The sequence below is a fragment of the Garra rufa genome, chromosome 22 (assembly GCF_049309525.1).
Source record: "Garra rufa chromosome 22, GarRuf1.0, whole genome shotgun sequence".
Lineage (NCBI taxonomy): Eukaryota > Metazoa > Chordata > Actinopteri > Cypriniformes > Cyprinidae > Garra > Garra rufa.
The window spans coordinates 5,529,292-5,542,118 of NC_133382.1; the positions used below are offsets into that span (position 1 = coordinate 5,529,292).

Here is a 12,827-nt window from a genome sequence, read left to right on the forward strand (position 1 = left end):
GGCAGATTTAAGAAGATCATCCCGATTCCTGAACAGAGTTTGGTCCAGATGCTCTGCTTCCTCCTGGAGTGTCTCCTGATTCCTGAACACACTCCTCCCGACAGCCATAAGGATCTCTACGAGCTCTACTTCGTCTTCGCAGCCGTATGGGCCTTCGGAGGAACCATGTTCCAGGATCAGGTGGATCTGATATGACTAAACTACCAGCTGAGTCTTAAACTGGCTCGCACAAACCGCTGTGTACTTATTTCCACATGATTTCATCATGAATAATGACTGTTTTTGTAATGTGTGTGTGCCTTTCGCTGCAGCTGGTGGATTACAGGGTGGAGTTCAGTAAGTGGTGGGTGACGGAGTTCAAAAGCGTGAAGTTTCCAGCTCAAGGAACTGTATTCGATTACTACATCGATCCTGAGAGCAAAAAATTTGAACCCTGGGCAAAAATGATTCCCAAATTTGAAATGGATCCTGACATTCCTCTTCAGGTGGGTACCGATGTGTTTGTGTTTGTGGTGCTTATTAATCAAGGACAAAAGTCTGACAGCACTTGCACTATAAATACTACAGTAAATACTACTATATAGACAATATTACATGTTCTGTCTTTACCTTACCTTATGCACAAAAGATGCTGTACGCACATGACACTCCTTAGAATTTGGCAGAATCAAGTGATTTTGAATCTGGCTCGCGATGCTGCCTATGTAGGCAGCTCATGATGGCCATCACATCAGCGGTCGTTTTTGAATGTTGTTGAGTGATGAAGGTCATTGTGTTTGTGTCCCGCAGGCCTGCCTCGTCCACACAACGGAGACCATCCGCGTGCGCTACTTCATGGACCGTCTGTTGGAGAGGAGGCGTCCGGTCATGCTGGTGGGCAACGCCGGCACCGGAAAGTCTGTTCTGGTGGGAGACAAACTGGCTTCCTTAGACCAGGAGAAATATGCCATCAAAAACGTCCCCTTCAACTACTACACCACGTCAGCCATGTTACAGGGTGTGTGTGTATTTTCAGAAACACGGTGTCTCTGCTTTCTTCTGTTAGACCCTGAGTGCAACTTCAAGCACTTTGGACAGTGACAGATTCTTGTGATCTAGAGCAAACACCCATGGCACATTCCTCCCAGCATCAGCTGTTTTTGTGCCTTTGTCCTCCACTGTCTTTGCAATCTGTTGGTTTGATATTTATCACTCTGCAGTGTGTTCAGTCGTGTGCCTGTTCACTCGCTCACACACATTAAACTTCACTGTCAGACACAATAAATGCAATGGAATTTAAAAAAAATGGTCAAATAAATCAAAGATTACGGTGCAAAATAAGGTCTGGAACTGTAAAAAAAAATATTAACGTTATTTTCAGGAGAAATTACTATCTAAAAATGTTTGGGTAACTATGTTGCAAGTAGTAGTACAGTTACAAAATTACCTAAATGAAGTCATTAGGAGCTAGTTAGTTTGGGACCAAACTAGTTTGTAGTTATGAGATCATAAATCATAAACAATTACAAAAAAATGAATAAAATAAAAATAACTTAAGATTAAATAAGATTTTTTTTTTTTTTCATGCTGTAGAGGAGATCCAATCTATGTTTTATGTTGCTATAATATTATGTTACTTTTTGGGGGGGTCAGTTAAGAGATGTTACATTTTAAATATGACTAAAATAAATAATATTCATTAAAATGCATATAGAAAAAAAAATACAAAGTTAAAATAGCTTTTGCACAGTAAGAATATCATTTCAACAGATATATTACAGGTCAGAAATAGTTTTATACAGACATTGAGGTTCAAAGTTTACATCCCCCTTTCAGAATCTGCTAATTGTTAATTATTTTACCAAAATAAGAGGGATCGTACAAAATGCATGTTATTGTTTTATTTAGTACTGACCTGAGTAAGACATAAAACATGTTTCAAATAGTCCACAAGAGAAAATAATAGTTTTATAATAATACTTTTATAAAAATGACCCTATTCAAAAGTTTACATCCCCTTGATTTCTAATACTGTGTTCTTACCTGAATGATCCATATCTGTTTGTTTGTTGTTTTAGGGATAGTTGTTCATGAGTCCCTTGTTTGTCCTGAACAGTTAAACTGGTCTCACAAATTCTTTGGTTTTCCAGCATTTTTGTGTATTTGAACCCTTTCAAACAATGACTGTATGATTTTGAGATCAATCTTTTTGCACTGAGGACAACTGAGGGATTTGTATGCAACTATTACAGAAGGTTCAAATGCTCACTGATGCTCTAGAAGGAAAAACCATGCATTAAAAGCCAGGAGGTGAAAACTTTTGAACAGAATGGAGATGTGTACATTTTTCTAATTTTGCCTAAATATCATTTTTTTTTTCATTTAGTACTGCCCTTCAGAGGCTACAGAAGACAGTTACATGTTTGCCAGAAGACAAAATAAGTTAACCCCCCCCCCCCCCCTTTAATGCGTGTTTTTTTCCTTGAGGTGCATCAGTGAGCTATTTGAACCTTCTATAATAGTTGCATATGAGTCCCTCAGTTGTCCTCAATGTAAAAAATCTCAAAATCATATAGTCATTGTTGGAGAGGGTTCGAATACACAAAAATGCTGGAAAACTAAAGAATTTGTGGGACCTGAAGGATTTTTTATGAAGAACAGCAGGCAGTTTAACTGTTCAGGACAAACAAGAGACTCATGAATAACTATCACTAAAGAATCAAGGGGATGTAAACTTTTGAACAGGGTCATTTTTGAACTTGTATGTTGTACTATTATTTTCTCTTGTGGATTATATAACCTAAATAAACAATAACATGGATTTTGTATGATCCCTTTTATTTTGTAAAAATAATTAACAATTTACAGATTCTGAAAAGGGGATGTAAACTTTTGACCTTAACTGTAATACTGTTGTATAATACTTATCTAGTCAAACCCTCTTCATGAAAAGTGGCATCTTTTTTTTAGTTTTCTTGTTAAGTTTCTTCACTTCTCTGCGTTTCACGTTGATGAGACTTGTCTATGAAGTCATTAACTTCATGTAATTGTGTTTGTTAAATCTGTGCTCACAAAGCATTTGAGAAATAAGCATCTTCCCTGCAGCTGTTTTAGAGAAACCCTTGGAGAAGAAGGCAGGGAGGAACTACGGGCCTCCAGGCAGCAAGCGCCTCGTCTACTTCATCGACGACATGAACATGCCGGAGGTGGACACGTACGGGACGGTGCAGCCGCACACACTGATCCGCCAACACATGGACTACCACCACTGGTACTGACCGTCATTTATCACATAGATGTATAGAGCTCTCATTCAAACACACTTGTTATGATGGCTTTGGTTACATTTTATAATGTTAACCAGCATGTATTGGTTCAGATGATCCGGTTGCAGGGCCATCACAGCAGGTGAAATATGTTGGTTTGCGGAGTCTCTGGTGTGTCTGTTAGATCTGAGATGAGCTGAGAACAGCTGAAGGCAGTATATCTGTGAGCCGCAGTGGCTTTAGCGCAGACGCGCCATGCATACAGAACGTGTTTGTGTGTGACTGACGAACGCCGTGTCCTCGCAGGTACGACAGGAGCAAGCTGCAGCTGAAGGAGATCCACAATGTGCAGTACGTGTCCTGCATGAACCCGACGGCCGGGAGCTTCACCATCAACCCTCGCCTGCAGGTACTGATATCAGAGAGATTCAACAGCAAACCACTGTCTGACACAGTGCCCGCTGCTACCACACACACACACACACACACACACACACACACACACACACATACACACACACACACACACACACACACACACACACACACACACACACACACACACACACACACACACACACACACACACACACACACACACATTTGTTTCGCTATCTTAGTGAGGACATTGCATAGACTTCCATTGATTTTTCATCAGGTTAATCTCATTTTCTTTCACCTACCCCTACTTCTAAACTTACCCATCACAGAAACATGTGCAGAACACTAGATTTAAATAAAAAACAGGTTTGTGCTTATTTATAATCCTTTTTAACTAGTGGACCTTCCATTTTTTGTGGGTACATTCCATAGCTGTAATGGTTTTTCTACCATGCAAACTGTATTTTCTATCCTTTGCCCTAAAGCTATCCCTCACAGGAAACTTTCTGCATTTTTAGATTCACAAAACAAGGTCCAAATTTGCTGATATTAGTATACTTGTGGGGACATTTGGTCCTCATAATGTAGGGAATAACAGTACACATGCACATCGTTTTTCTGTTTTGTTTTTAAATTAATACTGGCTTTTTTCAACCTTTAAATTTGTTTTCCCAAAAATATTTCACTTGTCATTTTAATTGGTTTATTAAAATGGTCATGAACTGCCTTTTTCATTTTGTACTGTTCTCTGAAGTCCACTTATATCCACTTTTTATCAAGATTTTCACATCAAAAAACATAATTTAGAAGTAATAGGCTATTTTCTGTCCCCCCCCCCGCGAACACTCTGTTTAACCCTTAAATGCATGAATGTTTTGTCATTATTACATATTCGGGTCTTTAGCAACCTGGACCTATATATCCAGCACGGATGGATCTCTAACTTCTGCAATAGCAAAAATCTCTCTTGATATATCAAAGGATTAGTTCACTTTCAGAACAAAGATTTACAGATAATGTACTCACCCCCTTGTTATCCAAGATGTTCGTGTCTTTCTTTCTTCAGTTGTAAAGAAATTATGTTTTTTGAGGAGATTTTTCTACATATAGTGAACATGTATGGTACCCCCAAGTTTGAACTTCCAAAATGCATTTAAATGCAGCTTCAAAGGGCTCTAAAAGATCTCATCCGAGGAAGAAGGGTCTTATCTAGCGAAACAATCGGTTATTTTCGAAACAAACTGAGAATTTATATACTTTTTAACCTCAAATGCTTGTCTCGTCTCTGCGATGCGCAGTTAGGGTATGTCGAAAAACTCCCATCTCGTTTTCTCCTTCAACCTCAAAATGGTCCTACAACACTGTTTTACTTTTTTTCTAAAGGATCTTCTTTGTATGTTAACTTTGTAAACGCTGGGTCAGTACTTCTGCAGTGATGTAGGACGATTTTGAAGTTGAAGAAGAAAACGAGATGGGAGTTTTTCGACATACCCTAGCTGAGTTTAAACTGTATTTTAGAAGTTCAAACTTGGGGGCACCCTCATTTTACCCAAAAATGTAATTTACTCACCCCCAAGTTGTTCCAAAACTCTATGAGTGTCTTTCTTCTTGAGCACAAAAGACAATATTTTGAAGAATGTTGATAATGAAATATGATACAGTGTGTAATTGTATTTTGTAGATGTGTGCTAACGAAACAGAAGTGTGTGGTTTAATGTAAATCTTTTGAACAATTTATTTCAGAGGCACTTCTCGGTGTTTGCACTATCGTTTCCTGGTGTGGATGCTCTGAACACCATCTACTGTAGCATCTTAAGTCAGCATGTGCGTGGTGAAGGATTCGCAGCCGTTCTGCAGAAGAGCTGCTCTCAGCTGGTCCAGCTGGCCTTGGCTTTCCATCAGCGCATCACCACAACCTTCCTGCCCACTGCCATTAAGTTCCACTACATCTTCAACCTGCGAGACCTCTCCAACATATTCCAGGTACTCTGAATCCACTCCAGCAGAGTCCAATAGTGATCTTTCGCTAATAAACCATTAATTCCAGCAATCAGTGCGAGGAAATGACTTACCGCTGTTCCGTCTTTTCAGCTGGTGAAAGTTTTATAATCCAGTCTATGTCTAATATTGCATTTATATGATTGCCTCATAATGAACTCTAAGTTTGATAGAAAACAGTGTGAGTAATTTCTGTCCAACACTTTGAGATGAGATGCAGATTGATTAACTCTAGAACAGGTCATGAAAACAGCGCTGTCAGGAAGCCACCCATTAGCTTCTGATGTGTTTCTCTTTGCAGTCAAAAATTAATAATTAACTCACCCATGGATTCTTTTCATGTGCACATTCTGACAAATGCATAAAATGACTTTTAATTAATGCATAAAATGGATTTTCATGTTTGTTTTTTTTAAACTAGCAGGCACGCTTGTGGTCATATTTAAATCCACTCCATTCTCAACCTTGTTAAGAGAGTCAACATCATTATCCAGATGCATAAACAGTTCAGCTTGTCCACCTTTTAAGTGCAGCTCTGCTGTCCCAGTTCTTGTTATTGTGCTGGATTAGACAAACGGCCTTTGGATTTCATTGTTTTAAAACGGCTTTACTGAGCCCCGTTTCCTCGCTTTAGCGATGATGAAAGCTGGAAAAGAAGAGAATAGCCTCTGAAGCTCCACTCATTGTTGTGGGTGCAGTCGGAGTAATGAAGCGAAATGAGAGCGGGAGAAAGGAGCAGATGAGACGCAGCTGAAGGAACATTTGAAGTGCGGCCCTTAGTTCTGCCTTACTAATTCAGCTCACAGTTCAGCTGCCGGAGGACAGAGACACACCACTTCCTCACGGTGGATCTCATGACACGTTCCCTCCGAGTTTTCCATAAGGCTTCATCTGTGGCTCTTTTTTTTATCTGTCTTGACTGCACGTTCGGTGTTTCCGTTGAGTCGAGACGGCGGCGATTGCTTTTTCTCGGACCGCTTTAATTGGTTGGCGATACGCGGTATTAAAAGTCTCCTGTTACACCAAGAGGGACCCAAAGGCACAATCGTATCCAATTTGTTTTTGTGAACTCTTTAGAAAAAATTAAAAGGCAGCCTGTTCGCCCCACAGCCAAGAAAAAGTTTCCCATTTCAATGAAGTTCATTGGAAAAGTTTTCTTTTTTCAGATGCTGCCGGTAGGCACTTCATTTCAGTGTGGTGATTGACGTGAAGTCATTAATTTATAGCCTGGGTGTGAAGAAATGTTTAGATAATTAGCCTCTGTTGAGGACTGGATGGGAAACACCGTCGTATGTCATCAGAACAGAGTTCCTCAGGCGAGGTCCGGCCGTGAGTGGACCTGTTTCGTGCTGAGCAGCGATGGGCCATCGGTTTGATTTATTTGTTTTCAAAGGAGGCACATCGCTGTGGAAATGGCATCTGAAGAGCCGCGTGTGTGACTGAGATTCACTGCAGAGCTGCAGTGCAGAATAATGAATACAGCAGCAGCATATCCAGCTGTAGGGGAGTATTTACAGCTTTAGATTATATGTTTGAATTGAATTCATTTATTTGAATTTGGGTGTTTTGTTTAATTTTAAATATTATTAATCAATGGACTTTTTAGAAAATGTTTGTTGTATGAATGTCTTGTTAGCAAAGAATGTCTTGTCTAAAAAACTTCCTTTGATCATTTATTTTTTATATTATAATTTCTTTTTTATTATCATTATTTTAAAGCCTTCTGTGTATGGATTTTAACCCAGACTTTAAGTCATAAAAACTGATAAAACATTTAAAAATATAATAAGTATATACAGTCGAGGTTTACATACACCTGTTAATTATTTTACCAAAATAAGAGGGATTATACACAATGCATTTTATTTTTTATTTAGTACTGACCTGAATAGGATATTTCACATAGATGTTTACATATAGTCCACAAGAGAAAATAATAGTTGAATTTATAAAAACTACCCAGTTCAAAAGTTTACATACACTTGATTCTTAATACTGTGTTGTTACCTAAATGATCCACAGCTGTGTTTTTTTTTTTGTTTAGTGATAGTTGTTCACGAGTCCCTTGTTTGTCCTGAACAGTTAAACTTTCCACTGTTCTTCAGAAAAATCCTTAAGGTCCCACAAATTCTTTGGTTTTTCAGCATTTGTGTGTATTTGAACCCTTTCCGACAATGGCTGTATGATTTCAAGATCCATCTTTTCACACTGAGGACAACTGAGGGACTCATCTGAAACTATTATAGAAGGTTCAAATGCTCTCTAATGCTCCAGAAGTAAAAATTGTGCACTAAGAGCCAGGGAGGTGAACAATTTTGAATTTAAAGATCAAGGACAGGGTCAGTTTAACTTTTTTTGTCTTCTGGGAAACATGTAAGTATCTTTTGTAGCTTCTGAAGCGCAGTACTAAATGAAAAAAAAAGATATTTAGGCAAAATAAGAATATATATATATATATATATATATATATATATATATATATATATATATATATTCTTATATTTCCCTTGTAACCGCACAATCTAATTTTACATGTGGAAATGTGGTTCAGAAAAAAATATTAATTATTGAAGATGTGTAAAGTGTGTGTGTTAATGTCGTTTATATTCTGTATGTCGTCCACAGCACCATAAGTGTGCATAATTGATGAAATATATTGAAATAATGATACATTTTCATATATGGGCTAACAGGGTTGCTGGATAGTACATTAGGATTCAATAATCTATAGACATGTTTATTGCAGTTTTATTAATTGTTAGTCTGATTAAATTTTGAGAGGTTTCATTCAGCTTTAGCAGAGGAAGAAAGCATCTCAATGCGGTGTGTTCATTTTCCAGTGATGAAGAGCTGTAGCAAAGTCAGAGAAGCTCCAGAGTGTCAGAATTGAAAGCTGAGGAGAAATCAGACAGATGCTAGCTGTAAATCCAGTGTCAGACACTCTTTGGAGCGATGGACTTTGGGCCGGAACAGTCGAGAGGCTGTTTGTCCTTCCTTCTGATGGTTAATCAATATAAATTTGAGTTCTGGAACACACAAGCTGATGCTTTAAGGGATCCATCCGAGCATTCAGGATGACTACTGGTCTTACCCGGAGTTCCCGGTTCAATTTTTTGATCAATCTTCTTATTTTGGAAATTGATGATAGTATTTCGCTTACTTTTACAGACCTGTAGCACTGTAGTGTAGTAGATTGACACAAAGGATGTTATAATGATGAAATTTAAAAACGCCTGTTCTGGTGGATGAAATCCCTCTTAGTCTCTTTAGATGACTGAAGAGTTCAAAGTGGTGCGATATGCCGTCTTAGATGGATCAGATGTAGTTATTTCCCAAAATCACCAGTGTTCAAAAATCAATGGTTTATACTTTTCTCTTTACACTCCAGCAGTTCAGTGTTTTTGAGCATCTTCCTCTGTTGAATTGTAATTATATCTGCACAATGCTTTTTTGTTTTATTGATTTGCCACTGAGATGCAAACCAAAATGTTAGGGAGTAGTTTGCATTTGAAATGCCTGTAAAAACATGTTGTCTGTTTGATTTCAGGGCATCCTCTTCTGCACCAGCGAGTGTCTGAAGACTCCTCAGGACCTGGTGAAAATTTACCTTCACGAGTCCAACCGGGTTTACCGCGACAAAATGGTGGAGGATAAAGATTTCGACATCTTTGACAAGCTGCAGTCTGACACGGTGAAAAAGTTCTATGAGGTGAGAGTTTGTTTGACTGGAGAGAGTCATTAAAGGCCAATGCTAATCAGAGCAAAACCCTGCCAGTCCAGCAAATTGGGAAAAAAATGATTTCTGCTGTTTTTCTCTCCACGGCCCCGCTCCTCCTGAGGCTTATGAGCCAATGCTCTGCAGGAAAGTGAATGAGAAAAATAGCACTTTCCTTCTTTACCTGTGCTCGCCTTTAAACCAACATCTAATCACCTCACATACACATACGTGTATGGGTAACAAGCCAGAGCAACAAATGAAATACACCAATTTCTGTTGGTTTTGGAGAGAGAAAGGTCTCCGACCGCTATGAATTCTAAAGGTGGCGATCATTTGATTTACCTGAGCTCCTTCCCGAGGCAGCAGCAATATTTAATATTTCATGGAGTTTTAAAGCTGCTTTTTATTCTCACCAGGATATGGAGGAAACCCTAGAGGAGACCAGGGTCATGAATATGTACTGCCATTTCGCCACGGGCATCGGTGAACCCAAATACATGCCGGTTCAGTCCTGGGGGAGCCTGAACAAGACCCTGCTGGAAGCTCTTGACGGCTACAATGAAGTCAATGCAGCTCTGAACCTTGTTCTGTTCGAGGATGCCATGTCTCATATGTAAGAGAGCCAGAATGAGCCTCTGCTGATGAATGAACGAACATCTGGGCCCCACTTTAGACTGTGCAACTTATACCAGAAAACAGTTTACGATTAGTTACGATAGTGGACTAGATAGCTAGACATCCTAAATCCCTCTGAGAAAAGTTAGCAAGTTTGGTATCAACTTATCAAAAGTTATTAAGTATCTGTAAATTTTTTTTTTTTAACTCTCACCCAAACACATTTAGATAGATCTCTTTTGCACGTCTTGCACCGTTTTAGAGCGTCCACCACTAGCAATGCTTTTTCAAGACTTAATTTTGTGTTTACTGTCATCATTTTATAAACGCACATTAATTTTGATTCATACTGTTAAAAACTAGGGATGTCAATAGAATAAATTAATTATTATGAATCCCATGATTATTCTCTTAGAGTTAGGCAAACTGTGATAATGTAAAAAATAAAATAAAATAAATATTATTTAGACTAGAAACCTACTAGCTAATTGATATTTCAATGATGCACATGCAGTTTTGCACATCCGGAGCAAATCACTGGTGATATTTGGCTTTTGTGCCGATTCCCAACCCTACTGTCAGCATGTCAATAATTAATAAACAAATCCACTTTCAGGATTTTAGTGAGCTGAGTAAAATAAGTGTTTTAGCATATTGAATTGTCCTGCAATGTATTTATCAGCATTTATAAACATACTATATAATACTGTCCATTTGTATACCAGTATTGTTGATTTTTCAGGACAAACACTTTTCATGGAGTTAGGCATTACTCAGCAGGATGAAGTTTGATTCTTCCTCCGCATGACTCTATTTAGTCTTCTTAACCCTTCTGACCCTCGTCTTTCCTGCTTCAGCTGCCGTATCAATCGGATCCTGGAGTCTCCGCGGGGAAACGGTCTGCTGGTCGGGGTGGGCGGTAGCGGGAAGCAGAGCCTGACCAGGCTGGCGGCGTTCATCAGCTCCCTGGAGGTCTTTCAGATCACGCTAAAGAAAGGATACGGCATCCCTGATCTCAAGGTTCGCTCCGTTTATTAGTCTGAACCAAAACAAAGCATGCTTGCAGAGCGGCTTCCATTGCTCTGAATCACATTGACTCTCCACTGAAAACGCTTGCTATTTGCCCTATCAAATATTCATTTTAATGCTCCTCGCTGGAGTATAAATCACCTCGCCTCAAATTCACACTCTGCCCTGCGAAAGTCTGAAAAATAATGGAATAATTAGCAATTACCAGAGGAGCTCTTGAGCACAATATGAGATTGCAGAGCTTATCAGCCTTCATGCCTGTAATATGTTTCATCTCTTAGCTTTCTGCTGGGACTGTTCCGGTAGAGGAGCTCATGACGTGTGACTGTTGTTTTGTGTATTTTTAGAGCGATTTGGGCGCATTGTACATTAAAGCTGGCGTGAAGAATATTGGCACGGTTCTCCTCATGACAGATGCCCAGGTCGCAGATGAGAAGTTCCTTGTGTTGGTGAACGACCTTTTAGCATCTGGTAAGCTTTGCTGTGTGTCTGCGCCCACTGGCATCATGTAGAGCTCGCTTTCTCTGCCAGATGATATGCATGAGGTATTTTTGTGATGATATGGCCCGGAATATGAAAGAAATATAAGACTGAGTCATTAGACTGATTTCACAGTCCTTCCTTGAAGGAGTTCAGAGATTGAGTCAACAGTAGGTTTTTATTCATTTCTCTGAATCATTGTTTCAAGAAATCGATTCAAAATGTTCACTGCTCCAATAGCCTTTCTGTATGTTATTTAGAAAGCATTTAATAGATTTAGATTTCATTTTAGTAAACAATTACAGTATAAAACTGTGTGGAAAACATAATTATAATTATTTTTACTAAACTTTCTTTAAACATTTTGGATCTACATGTCCACAGATATCAATATTTGGTAATTTGGTAATTTTGCTAATTCAAATCACCCATTTAAGTAATTTCTAAGTTTGAAGTATAATTGTTTTAGTTATATTTACTAGAGCCTAAATCATGGCCTATTGTCATTTTTCAGAGTGCTGTATTATTTTTCTATGGTCTATGATATATTTCTAATGCCGTTGGCTGTTTCCATCTTTCACAGCGCTGTATATTATTCCATTGTAAGACTGATGTCACACTCTCAGATGGTGACACCATCTGTCTGACTGCTCTGTGTCCATCATCATTTTATCTTCATCACAGGTGAAATCCCAGACCTGTTCCCTGATGATGAGGTGGAGAACATCATCGGTTCTCTAAGGAATGAAGTGCGTGGTCAGGGTCTGATGGACACCAGGGAGAACTGCTGGAAGTTCTTCATCGACCGTGTCCGCAGGCAACTCAAAGTGCGTGAGCAGGAGTGATTCATGAAGCCTTTATACTCCCACAGCCTGTGAGAAAGATTAGGCTCCGAACTGCCTCTGTAATGCTTCACACAATGACTAGTCTCAGCTCCCGTAAATGACTAGATCAACACAAACAGAAAGACGGCTTGTCCGAGGCTTGGTTCTGTTGAACGGATGGATAGATAGATGGATGAATGAATGGACGGACAGATGGATGGATGGAGGGATTGGGTGAGTGGGTGGATGGATGGATGGATAGATGGAGGTATTGGGTGGGTAGATGGATAGATGGGTGGACAGATGGATGGAAGGATGGATGGAGGGATTGGGTGAGTGGGTGGGTGGATGGATGGATGGATAGATGGAGGGATTGGGTGGGTAGATGGATAGATGGGTGGACAGATGGATGGATGAATGGATGATGGGTGGGTGGACAGATGGATGGATGGATGGAAGGATGGCTGGGTGGGTGTATGGATGGTGGGCAGATGTATGGATGGATGGGTGGACAGGTGTATGGATGGGTGAATGGAC

General features: G+C 39.4%; 1 protein-coding gene across 1 annotated transcript in view; it reads left to right on the forward strand.

Moving 5' to 3' along the window:
* Positions 1-12,827, forward strand: part of dnah9 (dynein, axonemal, heavy chain 9) — a 129,381-nt gene that overhangs the window by 60,492 nt on the left and 56,062 nt on the right. Inside the window, exons 36-46 of the mRNA XM_073828970.1 lie at positions 6-180; positions 312-485; positions 790-997; positions 3,085-3,250; positions 3,552-3,654; positions 5,370-5,609; positions 9,172-9,333; positions 9,759-9,955; positions 10,815-10,977; positions 11,334-11,457; positions 12,151-12,293. Of these exons, the coding sequence (XP_073685071.1) occupies positions 6-180; positions 312-485; positions 790-997; positions 3,085-3,250; positions 3,552-3,654; positions 5,370-5,609; positions 9,172-9,333; positions 9,759-9,955; positions 10,815-10,977; positions 11,334-11,457; positions 12,151-12,293 (1,855 nt within the window). The remainder of the gene's footprint in view (positions 1-5; positions 181-311; positions 486-789; positions 998-3,084; positions 3,251-3,551; positions 3,655-5,369; positions 5,610-9,171; positions 9,334-9,758; positions 9,956-10,814; positions 10,978-11,333; positions 11,458-12,150; positions 12,294-12,827) is intronic.